The sequence below is a fragment of the Asterias amurensis genome, chromosome 12 (assembly GCF_032118995.1).
Source record: "Asterias amurensis chromosome 12, ASM3211899v1".
Lineage (NCBI taxonomy): Eukaryota > Metazoa > Echinodermata > Asteroidea > Forcipulatida > Asteriidae > Asterias > Asterias amurensis.
Genome location: NC_092659.1, coordinates 2,641,751 through 2,668,877, shown reverse-complemented (window position 1 = coordinate 2,668,877; position 27,127 = coordinate 2,641,751). Strand labels below are relative to the sequence as shown.

The window sequence follows — 27,127 nt, the reverse complement described above, 5'->3', positions numbered from 1 at the left end:
CAAATGTTACAACAAGAATAAGGGTTAACACAAGTAAGGACCTTTTCCGAAATAGTGCTAAAGTCTGCCCAAACATAAAACAACTATTAACAAAATTTAGTGCTCATAGTCAGCGCACCTACATTATGGAACAATCTACCTCTTCACATCCGTCAGGCTTCATCTCTTGAATTCTTCAAAGCCATGTTAAAGACTCATTTACTTCTTATTCTAAGTATCTACAATATTTGTTTATTCCCTGCCTTTTTGTACAGCATTTTGAAACCTTTTGTAAAAGGCACTTTAAGTTATTAGTTGTTATTAGAATTCAAATGTATATTCTTTATTATAACACACCTCTTGCTTGTTCTGTATTTTGGTTGGCCGAAACATGGCCACGTGGGATGAACTAATATAGTCTAGTGATCGCGCGCGCGTGTTTTGCGGGAACTAGTTCCCGAGCGGGCACTAGTCTTTGAAAATAGTACCCAGTTACAGCGCCCTCTCTTGACTTGAACCGTGAATAGCAACTACAAAACTTCCTTTCTTTTCACATTTAAGACCGAGCTGTGGTATAAAACACATATTGACTGCCATTATTTGGTAACTAGTGTACGTCTGTTCCCCCTCGGGCCTGTGAGTGACCAGAAGAGGGGCCTATTTCCCTCGGCCTTCGGCCTCGGGAAATAGGTCCCTTTCCTGGTCACTCAAAGTCCCTCGGGGGACTAGACGTACACTAGTTACCTCATTGCCAGTCAATATGTGTATAATAGTTACTTGGAGATACCTCAGTTTCTGATACTATTTACTGATGCAATTGCCATAGTTTCAGACAAGAGGTATTAAACAGGCTTGTGAAAATTCCGCTTTAAAGCGGATATTCGCTTTGTTATTGATCGGTACGATTTTGTTTTTTTGTTTTTTCCATAATTTTGTTTTTGTTTTTCCCCCTTATATAAGCTTGGCAACAATACTGTGAGATAAGCCTAGTTACTGGATTAATTGGGTGCCCCGATTTGACCAGCGTAAATGCATGATGCGCACTCACTTGAAATTACACGATCATCAGTGTTTCAGTGTTGTGTTTCAGCTCTTTTTTAAAGGGTCCATTCCCAGGCCTGATTAAATTAGCATGATTGCAACAAAAAGAAAAGATTTTCTTTTTAAAGGCACTGGACACATTGAAAGTAATTGTCAAAGACCAGTTATCCCACTTGGTGTATCCCAACAAATGCACCACATAACAAACCTGTGAAAATTTGGACTCAATTGGTCATCAAAGTTGCCCGAGAATAATTATAGAAAAAACCCCTTGTTGCATTACTTTGTGTGCTTTCAGATGCATAATAAAAGGCTTCAGCTGAAGTCTTTTATTATTTGAGTGAGAAATTACCTCTTTCTCAAAAACTATGTTACCTCAGAGGGGGAGCCATTTCTCACAATATTTTATACTATCAACAGCTCTCCATTACTCGTTACCAAGTAAGGTTTTATGCTAACAATATTTTGGAGTAATTACCACTAGTGTCCAGTGCCTTTAAACGGGAGATGTTATTTTGTTCCTTAAGTAGTTTACCTTGAAGTTTGTGGTGCAATTTCTCTACAAGTGAAGCACTGCTAAAGGCTTCTTGCACACTGCATGTAACTGAAGGGAACATGGGCAATCTGCCCAGCCGATGCCCCCTTCATAGGTTACGCCACAATCTTCCCCATTTATGCCGTAATTATTTGGTTCATAACCATTGCCCAGCCAAGGCTGGTAGGGAATATCTGTTTTCCCATCACACTCCCAAGTACCTGAAATAGACAAACATGCTTATAAATCATTGTAGTTATTCAGGAATGGTTGTGCTTTCAAGCAGGAGTTGTTGGACACAACGTTCACCGCTCAAATTAAAATTATCTGAAAATTTCACAAAAATTTTGAAGTTAGTCAATTTTTTAGTGTGGTATAAGGACAAAAACACTATAATTCTGGAAACTTGTGTGTCTCTGATTATTCAGAATGAAAACCACTCTTAAATAAGATTGTCTGATTTTCCATTCATGTTTTTTACTTGGTTTGTGTTTTCACCCCATCTTTTGACTGAGATCTTAAGTGATAAGTTCATAACAAATTAGAACAATTAATAGTCTTTGCAATAATTTGTTTTCAAACACTTACCTTCTACCAGTCGGTCATTACAGTTGATCCAGAAATGACGAAAGTCATCTGAGAGGGGTGTGATCCCAGCGAGGAATCGACCCTCATTCTCAGATTTTGGGGTGACCATCACTCCCCCCATCTCAGCACAGGTATCCCTTGCCTCAAGCCATGGCATTTTCTCCATGATGACTTTGTAGAAGTTGTCTCCCCATTTGATCCAATCTTGAGTGGATGCTCCTTCAATGGAGGTCTTGCATACCTCTTTGTTAGCATTGATGCATCCATTCAGCAAGCTGACAACCAAAATCTTAACCACAAGAATCCGCTGAAGAGCCATAGTGGTTTCCTCAAATACTAGAATTTTTTTCTTTTCCAAAGACTGTCCGGGTAATAACTGAAGTAGACTGAACTAGAGTAGAAGGCCTATAACTGCTGAACAACTTGTACAGTTATAAATATACTGATAATGAATTTCAGGGTTAAATTAGCGGCAGTTCACAAAAACTCATCAATGGCTTTGTAAATGGCTTAATTTATTTTCTCTCAAGCACTAATTATTTACCACAAGAAAATGTCGCAGAGCCAAGACGTGGTTTTCTCAAATACTACTACTTTATCTTTCCAAGACAGTCCGGTATTAACTGAAGTTGTAGACTGAAATGTAGGCCTACATTTGCTGAAAAACTTGTGAAGCAACAAATACACTGGCAATAAATGTCAGGTTTTAATTAGCGGCAGTTCATAATCGCTAATCAATGGCTCGTTGTTCCCCTCAAATAGCCAGCTTCAACCCAATGCGCTATGCTCAATCTCTTGAAGGATTGTGTTGCTTTGTAATCAATAAAGTGTCTAGTGATGTTAGAGGACAGGTTAAAGGGAAAGTCTACCTTTTGGTTTTTCAGGCCTGGAATTACATGCAGGCTACGGGCCTCTGTTTAATTTTTAAATTAATTTATTTTAATTTTATGCAAGTCGCCAGACACACAAGTAAGGCCTGAAGGCCACTTCAAGGTGTGGGCTACAATTATTTTATTCCAGAGGCCGTTGCCACCTACTCCTAGGGCTGAAACAGGGTTACACCCTTTACAGACCATACGGATTATCATCAGTCCGAAGCCTGGCCGGTAGAGCAGAAAGCACTACCTCCCCAATTTTACGTAGCAAGTGTCATGACCGAGATTCGAACCCACACTCTGCTGATCAAACACCAGAGCTTGAATCCGTTGCCCCATGGTCTTGGCTTTGGTGCCCCTTTGAAAGTTCCCCTTAAGACTTCAAGATTTTTCAATGGAAGTGCCCTTTGCAAAATGAAAACGGCCTTGCCCTTTCAAAAATGAAATTCCAGGCCTTGTTTTTGCAACCGTTCGATTGTTATTCTTATATATCTGATGAAGTAGTTGTGCTACGGAAGCTCATACAGTTATTATGTAATTAATTAGTCTTTAAAGGCACTGGACACTATTGGTAATTTACTCAAAATAGTTGATAGTATATTAAAACATTGTGAGAAACGGCTCCCTCTGAAGTAACGTAATTTTTGAGAAAGAAGTAATTTTCCACTAAAATATTTGATTTTGATTGTAAGACCTCAGCATTAGGTTTTGAGGTCTCGAAATCAACCATCTGAAAGCACACCACTTCGTGTGAGAAGGGTGATTTTTCTTCCATTATTATCTTGCGACTTCGACGACCAATTGAGTCCAAATTTTCACAGGTTTGTTATTTTGTGCATGCGTTGAGATACACCTAGTGAGAAGACTGGTCTTTGACAATGACCAAAGGTGTCCAGGGGTGGATTTCACAAAGGTAGTCCTAACTTAGGACTAGTCCTAGGCAATGCTAAGAGATAGGACTGGTCCTAAGTTAAGACCAGTAACTCATCCTAACTTAGGACTGGTCCTATCTCTTAGCATTGCCTAGGACTAGTCCTAAGTTAGGACTACCTTTGTGAAATCCACCCCAGGACCTTTAAGTGCTACTGTATCACTACGCTCCAAATCGTTCAATAAATGTATCCGGACTGATGGGTCTTCTTATACTAACACGTAATTGTTAATTTATGGAGTTCAATAACTGGAGCATTGGTAACGATGAATAATGAAGGCAGGTAATATTTAAAATTGACCCAGTTAAAGCCATTGGACACTTTCGGTAAACCGTATTGTCCAAGGCCCACACTTCGTGTATCACAACTTCTAGATAAAATAACAAACAAAGGGGGAGGGGGCAAAGATAGTATCATGCATCTCCTTGCTGGGTCTTTAATGGTAATGGCCTGGCCCCAAAAAATGCCCGGGAGGCTTTGGCTATGTTTATCAATCTTTTTATTAACATTGTTATATCTTAATTTAGGTAACGTAACAATAATTAGGCTTCATTAACACAAAACACCTTGAAATATGGATGAACGGTGATTGGGCACAAGGGACTTTTTCAACAGGGCCCAATTTCATAGAGCTGCTAAGCACCAAAATTTGCTTAGTATGAAATTTTTGCATGAAACAGAATCACCAACCAAATTTACATGTGATTTTCAGGATAAGCAAACAACAGCAGAATACCAGCAATATGCAACAAATGGAAATTTGGTTGGTAATCCTGTTTTATCAAAGAAGAAATTTCATGCTAAGCACATTTTTTTGCTTAGCAGCTCTATGTAATTGGGCCCAGGTCTCTTTGTTCTCAACTCTGCTAAGCGACTTCCCTCTATTACTCCACACTGCCGCGTATCCAGTTGCAAATTTATTTTCAGTAGTTAAGAATTGCCATCCTCCAAAGTTATTGTAATTATTTTTTAAAGATGCACTTTTTTTATTCGATTTAGAAGAAAAGAAAAAAAGTTCCCGATTGGTACATAAAAAATTGAATGCCAGTCGTCAACAGCATACGGCTGTTTCCTGCCAGTGCACACCAAGCCTCACCAGCCCAATAGACAGTGCTACAATAGCAACTGAGGGCACCCCCTCCCCGTAGAGTTGCTGTCTTAATTTTTCCCCAGATTTTTGTTAAGAGGATTCTCTTTTTTGAATCGATGTGGAATAAAACATTACCAATTGAAAAGTACTACGACAGTGAAAATGTTGATGTACAGAAGCAAATATAATGTCTACAATAGTAACTTAGGGCACCGTTCCCTGTAGTGTAGAATTGCGATCCTCAAAGATTTTCCTGATTTTTGTTTTGATGATTCTCATTTTTCAATCGATTTAGACCGAAAAAATTCCCCATTGAAAAGCGCTAAAACAGTGAAAATGATAAGTACAGTAACAAGTATTGCTTCCCTTAGTGCCACAATTGGATTTGCTTGGTTATATTACAAATTAGCAATTACACATTTTGTACATTTGTTATTTTTGTTTTAAAGGCAGTGGACACTATTGGTAACTGTCAAAGAATAGCCTCCACAGTTGGTGTATCTCAACATATGCATAAAATAACAAACCTGTGAAAATTTGAGCTCAATCGGTCATGAATACGGTCTGTTCATGGAGGTATAATGTTGCAGTTTCAGAGTTTAACCATGGCGGTAGAATTGTGAAACCATTCCTTACTCTTTGGTGAAACTTATACACACACGTCAAAGGCTGTTTTGAAGCTGTAAAAAAAAGAACTTTGCTTTGCATTTGGTCAAAGTTGTTAAGCAAAACGACATTAAGTTTCCTTTTGAATAAGTCCATTCACAAAATTGGTTAGAGCAGTGTGTCGGTCAGGTCTCAGAATGTACATTTTGCCAAATCCATTATGAAGATTAATTTAGCCATCGGCCTGTCGGGTTGGTTACTGATGGACATAATATTAACAAAAGAGACCTCGTGCGGCTGAATGGGGTACATTTTTAGGAGTTTGTCTATTGACCCAAACTGGACGTAACAAACCCTAAACATGACTTGACATGCTTTCTGAAAGTGAAATAAGTTAGAGAAAATTAAGGAGTGGGGACGAGTTTATCGTTTTTATTTAGTTTGTACGATATAGGGTTCCAGAGATTGGGATGTATGGAAGTTTGTTCCTAGAGCAGCGTGAACATGAACGCGGTCAGAAATTGTGTCGTTTGTCGTTCAAATTTCGCGAGATGCAATAAGCCCAAAGTGACAATAAAACAAAACCAGACCTGCCAAGTCTCACGCATTAGGCGTGAGACTCACGCATTTGGGCTCTGTCTCACGCTCACACGCACATCAACCATTATTGGGGCGAGATCGGGAAAAAAATTAACAACATTTTTTGTACAAAATTTGTACAAACAGAGCGCAAATTTGCAGATTGCGCACGCTTTTGCTCATCCAGTAGGTTCAGCTTAAATTCGGCAGAGCGCAAAACGCTTATTGCGCACAAGTTTGTTCCGATTCTTTTAGCAAATTCGTTGAAATGCGCTCCACTAGCGAAGACACAACAGGCAAAAGAAGTGAGCGATTGATTTTGGACATCATTTTTAGTCTATTTTTTTCAAGTTTGGAAGGATATAATCTGACACAATCGAACCTCCACATTAACCATCAACATCTCCTGTGTACCTCAAGTGAGTTTTAATTATTCTGAGGAGGCTTTTGATGCATTTTGAAACACTTTTTGTTCACAATTAAATTTCACATTGTTTTATTTATTTATAAAAAAAATAAAATAAAAAAAAGGTTGGGCGGCGATTTAAAAAGGCCTTCTTAAACTGGCAATTTTTTTTCCGGGGGGATGGGGGTTGAGCTTTGAAAAATCTCACACATAGCTAGCCTCTGGACTTGGCATCTCTGCCTGCAAAACACTTTTTTGACGTTCACGTTAAGTGCTCCCGTTATACATGCAGCCTATTGACCAGAAAGATTACAAGACAATTCAGATGAGAATAAACTAAAAAGAGGCCTACGCTCTTACCACCCCCGCCCCCCCCCCCCCGAAAAAAAAACCCAGTAGATAAATTAGATTTGTGGCACACAGCATGTTCCAAAAACTCGCTTTACTTATAGTGCTGTAGCAACGCTATGTATCGTGGGACGTAAAAATGTCATTTTTGACGATGTTTTTTAAAAAGGAAATGCAAGCATTATGAATGTATATTGAGTGTGTGGAGAAAGTTTTGGTAGTGTAGTACAAAAGAAACTTTAGTTATTGCTGGCTAACGGTCAGTTTCACCTATCAACGCTGATTTGAAAAACGTGTAACGTTAGGGAGGCCCAACATATTAGACCCCTATAAGGATCACGGGGGAGCCTTATAGTTTCTAGATGCATAAGGTACATTGTCTAACCCAAAACGAGGTGGGTACAGCCACTGCAAGTAGTGGTGGACGTGCGAAATAGCTTCATTTTGGGTTAGAATTATGACGCCATGCATAAATATTGAGAGGCGTATAACACCCTCACCCACATTTCGAAATATTTGTGTAAAGGATTTTTATATCCTAGCGGGGTGCCGCGCGAAGCGCGGCATCCCGCTAGTTATTATTAATTGCACGCAGGCTTCGGGCCTCTGTTTAATTAAAAAAAAATGTTTTTTTTATGCAAGTCGCCAGACACACAAGTAAGGCCTGAAGGCCACTTCAAGGTGTGGGCTACAATTATTTTATTCCAGAGGCCGTTGCCACCTTCTCCTAGGGCTGAAACAGGGTTACTCCTTTTACAGACCATACGGATGTATCATCAGTCCGAAGCCTGGCCGGTAGAGCAGAAAGCACTACCTCCCCAATTTTACGTAGCAAGTGTCATGACCGAGATTCGAACCCACACTCTGCTGATCAAACACCAGAGCTTGAATCCGTTGCCCCATGGTCTTGGCTTTGGTGCCCCTTTGAAAGTTCCCCTTAAGACTTCATGATTTTTCAATGGGAGTGCCCTTTGCAAAATAAAAATGGCCTCGCCCTTTCAAAAATGAAATTCCAGGCCTTGTTTTTGCAACCGTTCGATTGTTATTTTTATATATCTAATGGATGAAGTAGTTGTGCTACGGAAGCTCATACAGTTATTATGTAATTAATAAGTCTTTAAAGGCACTGGACACTATTGGTAATTTACTCAAAATAGTTGATGGTATAAAACATTGTGAGAAACGGCTCCCTCTGAAGTAACGTAATTTTTGAGAAAGAAGTAATTTTCCACTAAAATATTTGATTTTGATTTTAAGACCTCAGCATTAGGTTTTGAGGTCTCGAAATCAACCATCTGAAAGCACACCACTTCGTGTGAGAAGAGTGATTTTTCTTCCATTATTATCTTGCAACTTCGATGACCAATTGAGTTCAAATTTTCACAGGTTTGTTATTTTGTGCATATGTTGAGATACACCTAGTGAGAAGACTGGTCTTTGACAATGACCAAAGGTGTCCAGGGCCTTTAAGTGCTACTGGTTCACTACGCTCCAAATCGTTCAATAAATGTATCCGGACTGATGGGTCTTCTTATACTAACACGTAATTGTTAATTTGTGGAGTTCAATAACTGGAGCATTGGTAACGATGAATAATGAAGGCAGGTAATATTTAAAATTGACCCAGTTAAAGCCATTGGACACTTTCGGTAAATAGTATTGTCCAAGGGCCACACTTCGTGTATCACAACTTCTAGATAAAATAACAAACAAAGGGGGGGGGGGGGGCAAAGATAGTTTCACGCATTTCCTTGCTGGGTCTTTAATGGTAATGGCCTGGCCCCAAAAAATGCCCGGGAGGCTTTGGCTATGTTTATCAATCTTTTTATTAACATTTTTATATCTTAATTTAGGTAACGTAACAATAATTAGGCTTCATTAACACAAAACACCTTGAAATATGGATGAACGGTGATTGGGCTGCTAAGCACCAAAATTTGCTTAGCATGAAATATTTGCATAAAACAGAATCACCAACCAAATTTACATGTGATTTTCAGGATAAGCAAACAACAGCAGAATACCAGCAATATGCAACAAATGGAAATTTGGTTGGTAATCCTGTTTCATCAAAGAATACCAAGCCTCTCCAGCCCAATAGACAGTGCTACAATAGCAACTGAGGGCACCCCCTCCCCGTAGAGTTGCTGTCCTACTTTTTTCCCCAGATTTTTGTTAAGAGGATTCTCTTTTTTGAATCGTTGTGGAATGAAACATTACCAATTGAAAAGTACTACGACAGTGAAAATGTTGATGTACAGAAGCAAATATAATGTCTACAATAGGGCACCGTTCCCTGTAGTATAGAATTGCGATCCTCAAAGATTTTCCTGATTTTTGTTTTGAGGATTCTCATTTTTCAATCGATTTAGACCGAAAAAATTCCCCATTGAAAAGCACTACAACAGTGAAAATGTTAAGTACAGTAACAAGTATTGCTTCCCTTAGTGCCACAATTGGATTTGCTTGGTTATATTACAAATTAGCAATTACACATTTTGTACATTCGTTATTTTTGTTTTAAAGGCAGTGTACACTATTGGTAACTGTCAAAGAATAGCCTCCACAGTTGGTGTATCTCAACATATGCATAAAATAACAAACCTGTGAAAATTTGAGCTCAATCGGTCATCGAACTTGCGAGATAATAATGAAAGACAAAACACCCTTGTCACACGAAGTTGTGTGCTTTAAGATGCTTGATTTTGAGACCTCAAATTCTAAACTTGAGGTCTCAAAATCAAATTCGTGGAAAATTACTTCTTTCTCGAAAACTACGTCACTTCGTAGGGAGCCGTTTCTCACAATGTGTTATACTACCAACCTCTCCCCATTACTCATTACCAAGTAAGGTTTTATGCTAATAATTATTTTGAGTAATTACCAATAGTGTCCACTGCCTTTAAGGATTCCCTTTTTTGAATCGATTTAGAACATAAAAATTCCCCATTGAAAAGCACTTATAAGACAGTGAAAATGTTTAGTACAGAAACAATAATTTGCTTCCCTTAGTGCCACTACTGGATTTGATTGGTTATATTACAGATTAGCAATTACTTATTTGTACATTCGTTATTTTTGTTTTAAGGATTCCCTTTTTTGAATCGATTTAGAACAACAAAATTCTCTTTTGAAAAGACAGTGAAAATGCTAAGTACAGAAACAAGTAATTACACATTACATTCGTTCCCTTTTTTGAATCGATTTGGAACGAAAACATTCCTCATTAAAAAGCACTAAGACAGTGAAAATGTTGATGCACAGGAACAATCATTGCTCATGTATACGCCTCTCTTAATATTTATGCATGAGGTACGTGACAATGCTTACTCAAAACGAGGCGATGGGCGCAGCCACTGCAAGTGATGGGGGGACGTGCGCCCATAGCCTCATTTTGGGTAAGAATTATGACGTCATGCATAAGTATTAAGAGAGGCGTATAGTGCCAATATTGGATTTGATTGGGTAGGCCCTACATTACAGATTATCAATTACACATTTTGTTGTTTTACAAATTAAGGATTCTTGCTCATTCAAACTTTTGGATCTAAACCAAGATTGTAAGTTTCTTTGGAAAATGCTCTTTTTCTGATCAAGGTGATGATATATAATTTTTTCAATATTTACAGCTGATTAAATAATGTTCTGTACTAGCAACAACTATCTAACACGAACACAAATACAAACATTTCAGATAAAAATAACATTAGTCTAATAAACTATCATCAACTTCAATGACATATTCCTTTTTTTCTGATGTTTTTTTGCTGTTTCTTGGTATTATTTTGAATTTGAATCTGAAATTTCTTGAGTGATTGTGTCTTTACAAGTGAAGTACTGCTACAGGCTTCTTGCATACTGCGTGTACATAGTTGGAACATGGGATATCTCCCCATCCGATGCCTCCTGAGTTGGCCTTGCCACAATCTTCTCGACCTTTGTAATCATTTGGTTCACCTGAACCCCAAGGCTGATAGGGATTATCTGTTTTCCCATCGCACTCCCAAGTACCTGAAATAAACAAAAGTCAACTTGTGAACCTTTGTAGTTGAAGGCACGTTACAGAATTTGTTTTTGCTAACAAAACAGTTGCTGGTAGTGTATAAGCACATAATGTACTGACAATTCTGTTGAAGTTTGAGGTCGATTGGCCATCTCGGTCACAAGAAAATAGTTAAAACCTGCTTATACATTTTGCATGACATCATTTGAAATTTTTTTAATGAAATGCTCACTGAGCGATAAACTCCAAACGTGAAAATTGTTTTACTTATTCCTCATCAAGTATGACATTTCAGAGAGATATATTTCAGAGATGTTTTCTACTATCATTATTAGACTGTGTAAGTTTTATGTAAATCTTTGATCTTCACGATTTTTGTTTCTTACCAGTTCTGTTTCTTTCAATTGCTAGACACAACCACCATTACTAATAGTCAGGTTGCTTAGGTCCAAATTTTGACGAGATCGTGACCGACTGGCCCAAAGCACCAAACTTGGTAGATATATTCTTTTGGTCCTAGAGAAGATATTTAGAAGGGGTGACACCTGACAAAAAATCTTGGAAGGGTGCCTAATTTGCATAAATCCAAATTTGTGCCTAATTTGCATATAAAATCTATATAAAAAAATTATCTGGCGTATTTTTTTTCTTCAGTTGAGTGCTGTACTCAGCCCTTTATTAATTAGGCCGCCTCTTGAAAGGGTTCGAATTATGTGTTTTTTACTTTAAAGTCAAAGTAGACTGATGCTTATAAACTAATTATCAATAATTAAGACTAATTACAACGTAATTGTTAGTGGTTTGATAAATAACTCATTTATAAAGATTCAATGTACAATTTTATATATTTGTTTTATTATTTGCACCTACAATTTGGAGGTGGGCTTCAATTAGCCAATTCAATTTTTTTTTCCTTCCTGGCGTATTCACTTTGATATTAATTTTAGCTAATCTATATCAGTTGTTAAAAGCATCAGACAAGACATATTTGATTGGGAATCCCTCCCTTTTACCGGGAATTTTGAACATAACCACCTGGAAAATTCTGTTCCGGCAAGCCTTAAGACACTAGTTGCCATGCTGCTGAATGGACCTAATGTAAAGCACCAAGGTATCACTGAGTCACAGGTTTGTCTTTCCATAGCTCAGATGGTCGTCTTCAATGCAAAAAAACAAAGCTTCTGAGGCAAAAAACAGCAGGCATTCCAGTGAAAGGGAGCCATCACCTCTTCCTCTCTACATTGGGTTATGTATCCATACACTCATGAGATGCAACAAAATAACAATGAACATCCTGTATAGACTGGGCATCAGTGTTAGCTACGATCGTGTCATTGACAAGCAGCTTGTCTGCCCTGCAAATCTAACATAAGGTCTGTTCACGGTTTGGACTTTGGATGACATAGATCATAACCCTTCTTTACAACAGCCGAGGGCTCATTCCATAGTGCTGGGATAAATATCTTTCAGTTTCCCACCGCATCCTGCCCTGGAACCTTCAGAGATCCTATTGTAATTTGCTCTGAGTCAAGGAAGTATTCACTCCCTGAGGATATACACAACTGTTCCAGATGTGGCTTGCCAGATTTCTAAACTTGAAGTGCCAGAAACTTCTCTCAGTACCATTGATGGTAATTTGAAATTGCAAGAGCTACAGAAGTCTCCTGGATAGACAGATCTATTTTTCTATTAAAGAAGGACAAGCTTGAGAAAGAAGATTACATTGCCTGGTCTGCATTCTGCTCTGGACGCCCTCTTGCCCCTTTTATACAAGCATGTGATGGAGATCCAAAGGCAGATAACAACATATCTCAATCCATGACAGACACCGCTAATTGCTGTGGACCAACCACTGTCTACCCTTGCCAAGTTTGCTCAGTGGCGTTGGCCCGAGACATTGGGAGAGAAGCACTTTTTAGTAACGTTGGTGGTCTCCATATAGAGATGGCTTTATGGAACACAATTGGAGACTTTCTGCCTTATGTGCAGCTGGTGTCGTGTGGCCTCCTCGGAGCAGACTCCTTCCTCAAAGCTGCCCACCTCACTAGAACCAGGCACAGTCATCAAGTTACAGCCCTAAAACTTGCAAATCTGCAGAGAGAGAGAGAGATGCTTGGCAACTGAAGGTGGAGTCTGACAGTGGGATGTCTTTTGAAACGTGGAAGCAGAAGATGATAACGGCAAGCCCTACATTTCAGAGTACTGGGATATCATCTTGAAATATGAAACACTTGTGCTGATTTTCATCCGTGCTCATCGTATCCCAGATTTGATCTCTTTATGGTGGCTTTGGAGGCATTGGTGTCTTGGTTCTTCGTTCTGGATCACACTAACTACGCTCGCTGGATCCCCATTCACATCCGATACATGAAGGCTCTACCACAAAATATAAAAGAAGAGGTCAAACAAATGTGGGTTCTTCAAAAGACTCAACACAAGTTCTCTTGCATGCCTCTTGACCATGGTCATGAACAAAACAACGTTGGTAAAGGGTCTGGTGGCGTGGTAGGACTTACCGAAAACCCAGCTGTCTCCAGAATATGGATGGTTTCAGGTCCCTAGCTAGCAAGACTGCTGAAGGAATTTGAGGACCAGTTCATGGATGGAGAAAACATCAACATTTGCAAGCAGCATGAACAGGGGATGATTATGCAGGAGGTCTTCAGGAAACAAGTGAAGAGCCTCACTGAAACAATCTCAGAAATAGGTAACCCTTTCATTGAAGATCCTTCACAACTGCTTGCTTTGGACACTTGAAATTGTGCTAATAAAAGATGTTGTTTCCACAGTCCGCACAATCGAAGCCCTTGGCATTTCCCAGTACCAGAAGCATGTTAAGGATTTAATTTGAGACCAAAGCACCAGCATTCATAAGCCCATCAAAAGAAATTCGTTGGCCATTTGGAAGCGTCTGAAATCAAAGCCAAACACAAGTGCTAAGCAGCATTGTTCAAGTAAAAAAAACCTGATTGCAATCTTTTCAGCCAGCTCTACTTAGCAATTAAGTCAGTACCGTGATGGAGACTTAACAGAATTCTTCGCCAATGAAAATCATCCTTGGCCATTTTCTCTCTCGGTGTATGGAGCGCTTCGCCTGCCGACGAAAATACCTGATCTGGTAGAAATTCTGACAACGGATCACCCAGACCCTGCGTCATACTGCCATGCCAATGTTTTTGACGATGCTGCTATCGTCTACGCACTTCCGGCAAATCAAACTATGTACATTCAATGAATCTGGTGAAAAGTTATTTCTCCATTGGATCCAACAACAATTGAGGAACAGCAACCGAGTAGACATAGTGTGGAATACATACAAGAGAGGTATGTTTGAAGCAATCTATGAGGAGGAAAAAGTATAAGGAAGAAGGTTGCAGGGAACACTAAACTACCAACAAACTTCCTAAACTTTCTGCAGGATCCCACCAATAAACAAGAGCTATTTCAACTACTAACTGAGAAGGTATCGAACACAAAGTTTCCTCCTGGAAAGGCGAGCATCTGGACAACAAGCTTGAAGTCTGAACAGCGTGCTCCACTGCCCAAGGGATATGGTTGGACAAAGGTTGCATCTGACTGGAAGCCTGTGTGGTCACTCATCCAGAGGCAGCCAGTGTCTGCAGAGAGCTGTTGAGTGCGGATGCCAAACACTGCCACAGTGCTTCAGAATCTGCAGATGCCGCAAAGCTGGGCTTTCTTGCATAGCGCTTTACAAGTGCAGCGGAAGCTGCCATAATCTTTGAAGATATTGTCAGTGTAAACCAATTTCCCCCACATGGGACTGTTTTAAAAGTTCAGACGGTAGTAACAACAAAAACTAACTGTTGTGCATACTTCGAACCAGGATACTTAATTTATTATTATAGTGGCCATCTTGGATTTCTGACTACACTTAATTACTTACGCACATCATCAGTTCATTAATGTTGTTTAAGTGCAGGATATGTAAACAAAACCACCGAAGAAAATATTTCAAAATGACCTTTGCTTTCAAATGATAAAAATGTACCGAAATTAGTGCTTAAATATAGGATTTTGCAGCCATTTTGAAATTATGCAAATTAGGTACCTTCCAAAAATATTTGTTGGTGTCACCCCTTCTAAAATTGATTTCTGGGGCCTATAGAAGGTCTACCAAATTTGGTGCTTTGGGCCAGTCGGTCACGATTCCATCCCTAAGCTACGTACTGACTATAAGGGAATAAAAGGGTAGCACATTTTAAAACCGGCTGGGTCGTGGCAGTGTGATAAAGGATCGCACGGCCACGACCCTGCAAGGTTTTAAACGGCAGTTTAAGAACGAGTCATTACTATATTATTCCCATTCATAAGTGCCTTTTTGGTTAAAAGGCGTACTCAAGTAAGAAACTCTGTAAAACTTCCATTTTCTGACGTCCTTGAGCTCTGTATGTGTGTTGCATGTTTATGCCTGAGACAGTATTCGGATATGTTTAGTATATAGTTTGAAACACTTGCCTTCAACAAGGGAATATTGCTCTCCACCAATAGGAATAGCGAAACTGTCTGAGGTATTCATGAATAAGAATTAACTTTTAACAAATAATTAAAAAAAAATGATTAAGTGTCTCATTTTTAGTGTTATAGTGGCACATGGGAAAAATAAATAAATTTTTTGAAACTTGTATTTCTCTGAGTACCCAGAATGAAAACCACTGCAAAATGATAAGCTTTGAAATTTCATTCCTGTTTGTTACCTCGTTTCCACCCATCTTTTAACTCAAGATCTCAATGCATACTTGCATGGAATTTTCAAAAAATAGACAAGTTGCTACATGTTTGTACATGTAAAAAGTTTGAAACACTAACCTTCTACCAGTCGGTCATTACAGTTGATCCAGAAATGATTTACACTATTTGTGGGCCACGGTGTGATCCCAGCAAGGAATCGACCCTCATTCTCGGATTTTGGGGTGACCATCACTCCACCCATCTTAGCACAGGCATCACTTGCCTCTAGCCACGGCATCTTCTCCATGATGACTTTGTAGAAGTTGTCTCCCCATTTGATCCAATCTTGAGTAGATGCTCCAACGGAGGTCTTGCATACCTCATTGGTAGCATTGCTGCATCCATTCATCAGATACATGTAAATGAGTAATGTCTCTAACATCAGAACATCAAGTTTACCCATTGTTTTTGGCTTGTAAATATCTTTAAAATAGAATTTGTGAAATGTCTCCTGATGATGCCTAGAGAAAGCTGGTCAAAACGTTGAGACCATATAAGAACTCTCTCACTCTACAAAAGTGAGGTAATTACAGATCCTCTTTAAACGTAAGTAGTAGTCCCAGCCAGTTTTCTACCTTCTGTCCGGGTAGTAGTTAAAAAGCAGCACAGGTCTTTTGAGAACTGATAAGTTTCCCGAAATCCAAAAATTCTATTCTGCGGTAGTATAGAATAAAGAAAGACAATTCTCTAAAGAACAAACTCTACATGGCAAGTAGACACAGACATGGAGTTATACCGCAAACAAATATACATTGAAATGTCTACCTTTCCGAAATAAGATTTGATAACTCTGTAAATCCATACACTGTTTGAGTCTGTTGCATGCGCGACTCGTGAAGGTCTCGTCATGAAGTCTCTACTTACAGTATCACGTCAGTGGAATTGTGTTCTGTTTTAGGAGTTATGTTACCAATTACCTTGAGAAGTCTTACATTAGGATTAGAGAACAATGGATGGCAGTTTTACCCATCTATATATAGATAAAAAAGCCTGTTGCCAATTTAGGATTGAGCTAGATTTACTTCTTACTGGAAAAGCTCTGTAGTCTGCTTTTATGAAAATTGATTTTTAGTTTCAATCCAGATTTTTTTTCTTTTTTTGTGCAGCACATAGGGTTCGACTTACATAAAGTTTTAATGTCAAGGTTTCAATTCAATACTTCAGACAACTGACTGTTAATTCTGATCCAAGATGGTGTTATGAGCTTAACAGCTTTTGCATTAGGCGCTTTACAAATGTCTTTATTACTATTACTATTATTATATTTTTGTGTAGCACATAGGGAAAGAGTTTGACATACCTACAGTACTGACTTGCAAGGCTTCGACCCAATACTTATTTAATTTAATTTCATTTTTGTTTTATTTATTTAAAAAATACCAAACAACAAAGTCTAAAGACTAAAAAATATTCAGCTAACAGAAATATACATCAGAAATACATGAAGTAAATTAGAATGAATTCGAGAACCATTGTTTAAATCTTATAAATTATATAAATCTTAGAAAGTAGACAAGATGGGCAGAAAATGTCGCAGAGCTAAGTAGTGGTTTTCTCAAATACTACTACTTTATCTTTCCATAACAGTTCGGTATTAACTGAAATTGTAGACTGAAATGTAGGCCTACATTTGCTGAAAAACTTGTGAAGCAACAAATACACTGGCAATAAATGTCAGGTTTTAATTAGCGGCAGTTCATAATCGCTAATCAATGGCTCAATGTTCCCCTCAAATAGCCAGCTTCAACCCAATGCGCTACGCTCAATCTCTTGAAGGATTGTGTTGCTTTGTAATCAATAAAGTGTCTAGTGATGTTAGAGGACAGGTTAAAGGGAAAGTCTACCTTTTGGTTTTTCAGGCCTGGAATTACATGCAGGCTACGGGCCTCTGTTTAATTTTTAAATTAATTTATTTTAATTTTATGCAAGTCGCCAGACACACAAGTAAGGCCTGAAGGCCACTTCAAGGTGTGGGCTACAATTATTTTATTCCAGAGGCCGTTGCCACCTACTCCTAGGGCTGAAACAGGGTTACACCCTTTACAGACCATACGGATTATCATCAGTCCGAAGCCTGGCCGGTAGAGCAGAAAGCACTACCTCCCCAATTTTACGTAGCAAGTGTCATGACCGAGATTCAAACCCACACTCTGCTGATCAAACACCAGAGCTTGAATCCGTTGCCCCATGGTCTTGGCTTTGGTGCCCCTTTGAAAGTTCCCCTTAAGACTTCAAGATTTTTCAATGGAAGTGCCCTTTGCAAAATGAAAACGGCCTTGCCCTTTCAAAAATGAAATTCCTGGCCTTGTTTTTGCAACCGTTCGATTGTTATTCTTATATATCTGATGAAGTAGTTGTGCTACGGAAGCTCATACAGTTATTATGTAATTAATTAGTCTTTAAAGGCACTGGACACTATTGGTAATTTACTCAAAATAGTTGATAGTATATTAAAACATTGTGAGAAACGGCTCCCTCTGAAGTAACGTAATTTTTGAGAAAGAAGTAATTTTCCACTAAAATATTTGATTTTGATTGTAAGACCTCAGCATTAGGTTTTGAGGTCTCGAAATCAACCATCTGAAAGCACACCACTTCGTGTGAGAAGAGTGATTTTTCTTCCATTATTATCTTGCAACTTCGATGACCAATTGAGTTCAAATTTTCACAGGTTTGTTATTTTGTGCATATGTTGAGATACACCTAGTGAGAAGACTGGTCTTTGACAATGACCAAAGGTGTCCAGGGCCTTTAAGTGCTACTGGTTCACTACGCTCCAAATCGTTCAATAAATGTATCCGGACTGATGGGTCTTCTTATACTAACACGTAATTGTTAATTTATGGAGTTCAATAACTGGAGCATTGGTAACGATGAATAATGAAGGCAGGTAATATTTAAAATTGACCCAGTTAAAGCCATTGGACACTTTCGGAAAATAGTATTGTCCAAGGGCCACACTTCGTGTATCACAACTTCTAGATAAAATAACAAACAAAGGGGGGGGGGGGGCAAAGATAGTTTCACGCATTTCCTTGCTGGGTCGTTAATGGTAATGGCCTGGCCCCAAAAAATGCCCGGGAGGCTTTGGCTATGTTTATCAATCTTTTTATTAACATTTTTATATCTTAATTTAGGTAACGTAACAATAATTAGGCTTCATTAACACAAAACACCTTGAAATATGGATGAACGGTGATTGGGCTGCTAAGCACCAAAATTTGCTTAGCATGAAATATTTGCATAAAACAGAATCACCAACCAAATTTACATGTGATTTTCAGGATAAGCAAACAACAGCAGAATACCAGCAATATGCAACAAATGGAAATTTGGTTGGTAAGCCTGTTTCATCAAAGAATACCAAGCCTCTCCAGCCCAATAGACAGTGCTACAATAGCAACTGAGGGCACCCCCTCCCCGTAGAGTTGCTGTCCTACTTTTTTCCCCAGATTTTTGTTAAGAGGATTCTCTTTTTTGAATCGTTGTGGAATGAAACATTACCAATTGAAAAGTACTACGACAGTGAAAATGTTGATGTACAGAAGCAAATATAATGTCTACAATAGGGCACCGTTCCCTGTAGTATAGAATTGCGATCCTCAAAGATTTTCCTGATTTTTGTTTTGAGGATTCTCATTTTTCAATCGATTTAGACCGAAAAAATTCCCCATTGAAAAGCACTACAACAGTGAAAATGTTAAGTACAGTAACAAGTATTGCTTCCCTTAGTGCCACAATTGGATTTGCTTGGTTATATTACAAATTAGCAATTACACATTTTGTACATTCGTTATTTTTGTTTTAAAGGCAGTGTACACTATTGGTAACTGTCAAAGAATAGCCTCCACAGTTGGTGTATCTCAACATATGCATAAAATAACAAACCTGTGAAAATTTGAGCTCAATCGGTCATCGAACTTGCGAGATAATAATGAAAGACAAAACACCCTTGTCACATGAAGTTGTGTGCTTTAAGATGCTTGATTTTGAGACCTCAAATTCTAAACTTGAGGTCTCAAAATCAAATTCGTGGAAAATTACTTCTTTCTCGAAAACTACTTCACTTCGTAGGGAGCCGTTTCTCACAATGTGTTATACTACCAACCTCTCCCCATTACTCATTACCAAGTAAGGTTTTATGCTAATAATTATTTTGAGTAATTACCAATAGTGTCCACTGCCTTTAAGGATTCCCTTTTTTGAATCGATTTAGAACATAAAAATTCCCCATTGAAAAGCACTTATAAGACAGTGAAAATGTTTAGTACAGAAACAATAATTTGCTTCCCTTAGTGCCACTACTGGATTTGATTGGTTATATTACAGATTAGCAATTACTTATTTGTACATTCGTTATTTTTGTTTTAAGGATTCCCTTTTTTGAATCGATTTAGAACAACAAAATTCTCTTTTGAAAAGACAGTGAAAATGCTAAGTACAGAAACAAGTAATTACACATTACATTCGTTCCCTTTTTTGAATCGATTTGGAACGAAAACATTCCTCATTAAAAAGCACTAAGACAGTGAAAATGTTGATGCACAGGAACAATCATTGCTCATGTATACGCCTCTCTTAATATTTATGCATGAGGTACGTGACAATGCTTACTCAAAACGAGGCGATGGGCGCAGCCACTGCAAGTGATGGGGGGACGTGCGCCCATAGCCTCATTTTGGGTAAGAATTATGACGTCATGCATAAGTATTAAGAGAGGCGTATAGTGCCACTATTGGATTTGATTGGGTAGGCCCTACATTACAGATTATCAATTACACATTTTGTTGTTTTACAAATTAAGGATTCTTGCTCATTCAAACTTTTGGATCTAAACCAAGATTGTAAGTTTCTTTGGAAAATGCTCTTTTTCTGATCAAGGTGATGATATATAATTTTTTCAATATTTACAGCTGATTAAATAATGTTCTGTACTAGCAACAACTATCTAACACGAACACAAATACAAACATTTCAGATAAAAATAACATTAGTCTAATAAACTATCATCAACTTCAATGACATATTCCTTTTTTTCTGATGTTTTTTTGCTGTTTCTTGGTATTATTTTGAATTTGAATCTGAAATTTCTTGAGTGATTGTGTCTTTACAAGTGAAGTACTGCTACAGGCTTCTTGCATACTGCGTGTACATAGTTGGAACATGGGATATCTCCCCATCCGATGCCTCCTGAGTTGGCCTTGCCACAATCTTCTCGACCTTTGTAATCATTTGGTTCACCTGAACCCCAAGGCTGATAGGGATTATCTGTTTTCCCATCGCACTCCCAAGTACCTGAAATAAACAAAAGTCAACTTGTGAACCTTTGTAGTTGAAGGCACGTTACAGAATTTGTTTTTGCTAACAAAACAGTTGCTGGTAGTGTATAAGCACATAATGTACTGACAATTCTGTTGAAGTTTGAGGTCGATTGGCCATCTCGGTCACAAGAAAATAGTTAAAACCTGCTTATACATTTTGCATGACATCATTTGAAATTTTTTTAATGAAATGCTCACTGAGCGATAAACTCCAAACGTGAAAATTGTTTTACTTATTCCTCATCAAGTATGACATTTCAGAGAGATATATTTCAGAGATGTTTTCTACTATCATTATTAGACTGTGTAAGTTTTATGTAAATCTTTGATCTTCACGATTTTTGTTTCTTACCAGTTCTGTTTCTTTCAATTGCTAGACACAACCACCATTACTAATAGTCAGGTTGCTTAGGTCCAAATTTTGACGAGATCGTGACCGACTGGCCCAAAGCACCAAACTTGGTAGATATATTCTTTTGGTCCTAGAGAAGATATTTAGAAGGGGTGACACCTGACAAAAAATCTTGGAAGGGTGCCTAATTTGCATAAATCCAAATTTGTGCCTAATTTGCATATAAAATCTATATAAAAAATTATCTGGCGTATTTTTTTTCTTCAGTTGAGTGCTGTACTCAGCCCTTTATTAATTAGGCCGCCTCTTGAAAGGGTTCGAATTATGTGTTTTTTACTTTAAAGTCAAAGTAGACTGATGCTTATAAACTAATTATCAATAATTAAGACTAATTACAACGTAATTGTTAGTGGTTTGATAAATAACTCATTTATAAAGATTCAATGTACAATTTTATATATTTGTTTTATTATTTGCACCTACAATTTGGAGGTGGGCTTCAATTAGCCAATTCAATTTTTTTTTCCTTCCTGGCGTATTCACTTTGATATTAATTTTAGCTAATCTATATCAGTTGTTAAAAGCATCAGACAAGACATATTTGATTGGGAATCCCTCCCTTTTACCGGGAATTTTGAACATAACCACCTGGAAAATTCTGTTCCGGCAAGCCTTAAGACACTAGTTGCCATGCTGCTGAATGGACCTAATGTAAAGCACCAAGGTATCACTGAGTCACAGGTTTGTCTTTCCATTGCTCAGATGGTCGTCTTCAATGCAAAAAAACAAAGCTTCTGAGGCAAAAAACAGCAGGCATTCCAGTGAAAGGGAGCCATCACCTCTTCCTCTCTACATTGGGTTATGTATCCATACACTCATGAGATGCAACAAAATAACAATGAACATCCTGTATAGACTGGGCATCAGTGTTAGCTACGATCGTGTCATTGACAAGCAGCTTGTCTGCCCTGCAAATCTAACATAAGGTCTGTTCACGGTTTGGACTTTGGATGACATAGATCATAACCCTTCTTTACAACAGCCGAGGGCTCATTCCATAGTGCTGGGATAAATATCTTTCAGTTTCCCACCGCATCCTGCCCTGGAACCTTCAGAGATCCTATTGTAATTTGCTCTGAGTCAAGGAAGTATTCACTCCCTGAGGATATACACAACTGTTCCAGATGTGGCTTGCCAGATTTCTAAACTTGAAGTGCCAGAAACTTCTCTCAGTACCATTGATGGTAATTTGAAATTGCAAGAGCTACAGAAGTCTCCTGGATAGACAGATCTATTTTTCTATTAAAGAAGGACAAGCTTGAGAAAGAAGATTACATTGCCTGGTCTGCATTCTGCTCTGGACGCCCTCTTGCCCCTTTTATACAAGCATGTGATGGAGATCCAAAGGCAGATAACAACATATCTCAATCCATGACAGACACCGCTAATTGCTGTGGACCAACCACTGTCTACCCTTGCCAAGTTTGCTCAGTGGCGTTGGCCCGAGACATTGGGAGAGAAGCACTTTTTAGTAACGTTGGTGGTCTCCATATAGAGATGGCTTTATGGAACACAATTGGAGACTTTCTTAAATGATCTGGTTGGACCGCTGCCTTATGTGCAGCTGGTGTCGTGTGGCCTCCTCGGAGCAGACTCCTTCCTCAAAGCTGCCCACCTCACTAGAACCAGGCACAGTCATCAAGTTACAGCCCTAAAACTTGCAAATCTGCAGAGAGAGAGAGAGATGCTTGGCAACTGAAGGTGGAGTCTGACAGTGGGATGTCTTTTGAAACGTGGAAGCAGAAGATGATAACGGCAAGCCCTACATTTCAGAGTACTGGGATATCATCTTGAAATATGAAACACTTGTGCTGATTTTCATCCGTGCTCATCGTATCCCAGATTTGATCTCTTTATGGTGGCTTTGGAGGCATTGGTGTCTTGGTTCTTCGTTCTGGATCACACTAACTACGCTCGCTGGATCCCCATTCACATCCGATACATGAAGGCTCTACCACAAAATATAAAAGAAGAGGTCAAACAAATGTGGGTTCTTCAAAAGACTCAACACAAGTTCTCTTGCATGCCTCTTGACCATGGTCATGAACAAAACAACGTTGGTAAAGGGTCTGGTGGCGTGGTAGGACTTACCGAAAACCCAGCTGTCTCCAGAATATGGATGGTTTCAGGTCCATAGCTAGCAAGACTGCTGAAGGAATTTGAGGACCAGTTCATGGATGGAGAAAACATCAACATTTGCAAGCAGCATGAACAGGGGATGATTATGCAGGAGGTCTTCAGGAAACAAGTGAAGAGCCTCACTGAAACAATCTCAGAAATAGGTAACCCTTTCATTGAAGATCCTTCACAACTGCTTGCTTTGGACACTTGAAATTGTGCTAATAAAAGATGTTGTTTCCACAGTCCGCACAATCGAAGCCCTTGGCATTTCCCAGTACCAGAAGCATGTTAAGGATTTAATTTGAGACCAAAGCACCAGCATTCATAAGCCCATCAAAAGAAATTCGTTGGCCATTTGGAAGCGTCTGAAATCAAAGCCAAACACAAGTGCTAAGCAGCATTGTTCAAGTAAAAAAAACCTGATTGCAATCTTTTCAGCCAGCTCTACTTAGCAATTAAGTCAGTACCGTGATGGAGACTTAACAGAATTCTTCGCCAATGAAAATCATCCTTGGCCATTTTCTCTCTCGGTGTATGGAGCGCTTCGCCTGCCGACGAAAATACCTGATCTGGTAGAAATTCTGACAACGGATCACCCAGACCCTGCGTCATACTGCCATGCCAATGTTTTTGACGATGCTGCTATCGTCTACGCACTTCCGGCAAATCAAACTATGTACATTCAATGAATCTGGTGAAAAGTTATTTCTCCATTGGATCCAACAACAATTGAGGAACAGCAACCGAGTAGACATAGTGTGGAATACATACAAGAGAGGTATGTTTGAAGCAATCTATGAGGAGGAAAAAGTATAAGGAAGAAGGTTGCAGGGAACACTAAACTACCAACAAACTTCCTAAACTTTCTGCAGGATCCCACCAATAAACAAGAGCTATTTCAACTACTAACTGAGAAGGTATCGAACACAAAGTTTCCTCCTGGAAAGGCGAGCATCTGGACAACAAGCTTGAAGTCTGAACAGCGTGCTCCACTGCCCAAGGGATATGGTTGGACAAAGGTTGCATCTGACTGGAAGCCTGTGTGGTCACTCATCCAGAGGCAGCCAGTGTCTGCAGAGAGCTGTTGAGTGCGGATGCCAAACACTGCCACAGTGCTTCAGAATCTGCAGATGCCGCAAAGCTGGGCTTTCTTGCATAGCGCTTTACAAGTGCAGCGGAAGCTGCCATAATCTTTGAAGATATTGTCAGTGTAAACCAATTTCCCCCACATGGGACTGTTTTAAAAGTTCAGACGGTAGTAACAACAAAAACTAACTGTTGTGCATACTTCGAACCAGGATACTTAATTTATTATTATAGTGGCCATCTTGGATTTCTGACTACACTTAATTACTTACGCACATCATCAGTTCATTAATGTTGTTTAAGTGCAGGATATGTAAACAAAACCACCGAAGAAAATATTTCAAAATGACCTTTGCTTTCAAATGATAAAAATGTACCGAAATTAGTGCTTAAATATAGGATTTTGCAGCCATTTTGAAATTATGCAAATTAGGTACCTTCCAAAAATATTTGTTGGTGTCACCCCTTCTAAAATTGATTTCTGGGGCCTATAGAAGGTCTACCAAATTTGGTGCTTTGGGCCAGTCGGTCACGATTCCATCCCTAAGCTACGTACTGACTATAAGGGAATAAAAGGGTAGCACATTTTAAAACCGGCTGGGTCGTGGCAGTGTGATAAAGGATCGCACGGCCACGACCCTGCAAGGTTTTAAACGGCAGTTTAAGAACGAGTCATTACTATATTATTCCCATTCATAAATGCCTTTTTGGTTAAAAGGCGTACTCAAGTAAGAAACTCTGTAAAACTTCCATTTTCTGACGTCCTTGAGCTCTGTATGTGTGTTGCATGTTTATGCCTGAGACAGTATTCGGATATGTTTAGTATATAGTTTGAAACACTTGCCTTCAACAAGGGAATATTGCTCTCCACCAATAGGAATAGCGAAACTGTCTGAGGTATTCATGAATAAGAATTAACTTTTAACAAATAATTAAAAAAAAATGATTAAGTGTCTCATTTTTAGTGTTATAGTGGCACATGGGAAAAATAAATAAATTTTTTGAAACTTGTATTTCTCTGAGTACCCAGAATGAAAACCACTGCAAAATGATAAGCTTTGAAATTTCATTCCTGTTTGTTACCTCGTTTCCACCCATCTTTTAACTCAAGATCTCAATGCATACTTGCATGGAATTTTCAAAAAATAGACAAGTTGCTACATGTTTGTACATGTAAAAAGTTTGAAACACTAACCTTCTACCAGTCGGTCATTACAGTTGATCCAGAAATGATTTACACCACTTGTGGGCAACGGTGTGATCCCAGCAAGGAATCGACCCTCATTCTCAGATTTTGGGGTGACCATAACTCCACCCATCTCAGCACAGGCATCCCTTGCCTCTAGCCACTGCATTTTCTCCATGATGACTTTGTAGAAGTTGTCTCCCCATTTGATCCAATCTTGAGTGGATGCTCCAACGGAGGTCTTGCATACCTCATTGGTAGCATTGATGCATCCATTCATAAAGTAGATGAGTAAAATCTTGACCACAAGAAAATGTCTCAAAGCCATAGTGGGTTAACGCAACTAGTGTGCACACATCGGTTCGAAATTCAGACGCGCAAAAGTTGTTGAGTGAAACAAACAAGTATCGGTGGATAGCTGTTTTCTAGGGCTGAAAATTTGTTAGAGCAACACACACAGGTAACAGTTTTAAGGCTCAGCAACTTTAATTGGTGTGTATAATTTGAGGCTGGTTTTTAAGGATGCTGAAAATTCAACCAGTTAAAGGTTTTTGTCGAGCTTTATTAGTAAGCTATTCAGACAGTACTTTTCAAATTATCACACAAGCATTTAATCACATCACAGACAATGGTTTCAGGCATGTCAATGTCTTGTCAGTTGTAAAGGCTGTATCACATGAAAAATTTCACAGGCAACCAGTTCCATCTCCAAGAAGAAAAAAAAACACTCTTCCTCGTGCAGTGCAGTTGGTTGCCTCCAAAATGCCGGTAAAAATTGCCTTGTGTGACCATGGAGGACGATCTTTTTTTTCCTTCCATGGTGTGACGCACACAATTTTTTAACGAAAACATTACCAAAAACACCTTTTGATAGTTAATGATCACCATTCGACCATACTTCCTTCCCCCATAGACCTTGGGATAATATTTTGTATAGAGGACTTAAGGTGTTACTTGATGTGGAAACTAAAGGTAGTTTGTCATGGTAACAATAGAGTTGTCATGGTGGTCTGTCAACAGCTACATACTTTGCATTTGTGTGTCGGCTTTTTTAACTCTCCTATAACCATTTTGACATGGTTTGACAGGCCTTTTTGTTTTTGTAAGAATGGCATGAAATATCTACACAAGTTCTTGTTTGCAAAATCCACTCTAAAAGTTGACAATACATGACAAGATGTGTCACTGTATACAATCAGTAACATATTAATTATTTTATTTTGGAATTGTTTTTAGATTCAACATAAATGTGCACTTTATTTACATATTA

At 38.7% G+C, this 27,127-nt stretch overlaps 4 protein-coding genes across 4 annotated transcripts in view; 1 reads left to right on the top strand and 3 right to left on the bottom strand.

The window, feature by feature from the left end:
• The window catches only part of LOC139944758 (von Willebrand factor A domain-containing protein 8-like), a 74,229-nt gene that overhangs the window by 24,388 nt on the left and 22,714 nt on the right, over nt 1–27,127 (top strand). The window lies entirely within an intron of this gene.
• On the bottom strand, nt 1,580–2,462 carry LOC139944761 (lactose-binding lectin l-2-like). The gene is made up of 2 exons (XM_071941856.1): nt 2,144–2,462; nt 1,580–1,776 (listed from the first exon to the last, which is right to left on the bottom strand). The coding sequence occupies exons 1-2, from the start codon at nt 2,460–2,462 to the stop codon at nt 1,580–1,582; spliced, it is 516 nt and encodes a 171-aa protein (XP_071797957.1).
• On the bottom strand, nt 10,803–16,134 carry LOC139944892 (C-type lectin-like). Its single transcript, XM_071942050.1, has 2 exons — nt 15,810–16,134; nt 10,803–10,990 (listed from the first exon to the last, which is right to left on the bottom strand). The coding sequence occupies exons 1-2, from the start codon at nt 16,132–16,134 to the stop codon at nt 10,803–10,805; spliced, it is 513 nt and encodes a 170-aa protein (XP_071798151.1).
• LOC139944762 (C-type lectin mannose-binding isoform-like) lies at nt 20,839–26,185 on the bottom strand. Its single transcript, XM_071941858.1, has 2 exons — nt 25,867–26,185; nt 20,839–21,026 (listed from the first exon to the last, which is right to left on the bottom strand). Exons 1-2 carry the CDS (start codon nt 26,183–26,185, stop codon nt 20,839–20,841), a joined length of 507 nt encoding a protein of 168 aa, XP_071797959.1.

Excerpts from the sequence above, each read along its gene's own strand:
- LOC139944761 (XM_071941856.1), bottom strand. The coding sequence starts at position 2,462 with ATGGCTCTTCAGCGGATTCTTGTGGTTAAGATTTTGGTTGTCAGCTTG. Across the intron at positions 1,777-2,143 it reads TAATGACCGACTGGTAGAAG|GTACTTGGGAGTGTGATGGG; the intron begins GTAAGTGTTTGA and ends TGTCTATTTCAG.
- LOC139944762 (XM_071941858.1), bottom strand. The coding sequence starts at position 26,185 with ATGGCTTTGAGACATTTTCTTGTGGTCAAGATTTTACTCATCTACTTT. Across the intron at positions 21,027-25,866 it reads TAATGACCGACTGGTAGAAG|GTACTTGGGAGTGCGATGGG; the intron begins GTTAGTGTTTCA and ends TGTTTATTTCAG.
- LOC139944892 (XM_071942050.1), bottom strand. The coding sequence starts at position 16,134 with ATGGGTAAACTTGATGTTCTGATGTTAGAGACATTACTCATTTACATG. Across the intron at positions 10,991-15,809 it reads TAATGACCGACTGGTAGAAG|GTACTTGGGAGTGCGATGGG; the intron begins GTTAGTGTTTCA and ends TGTTTATTTCAG.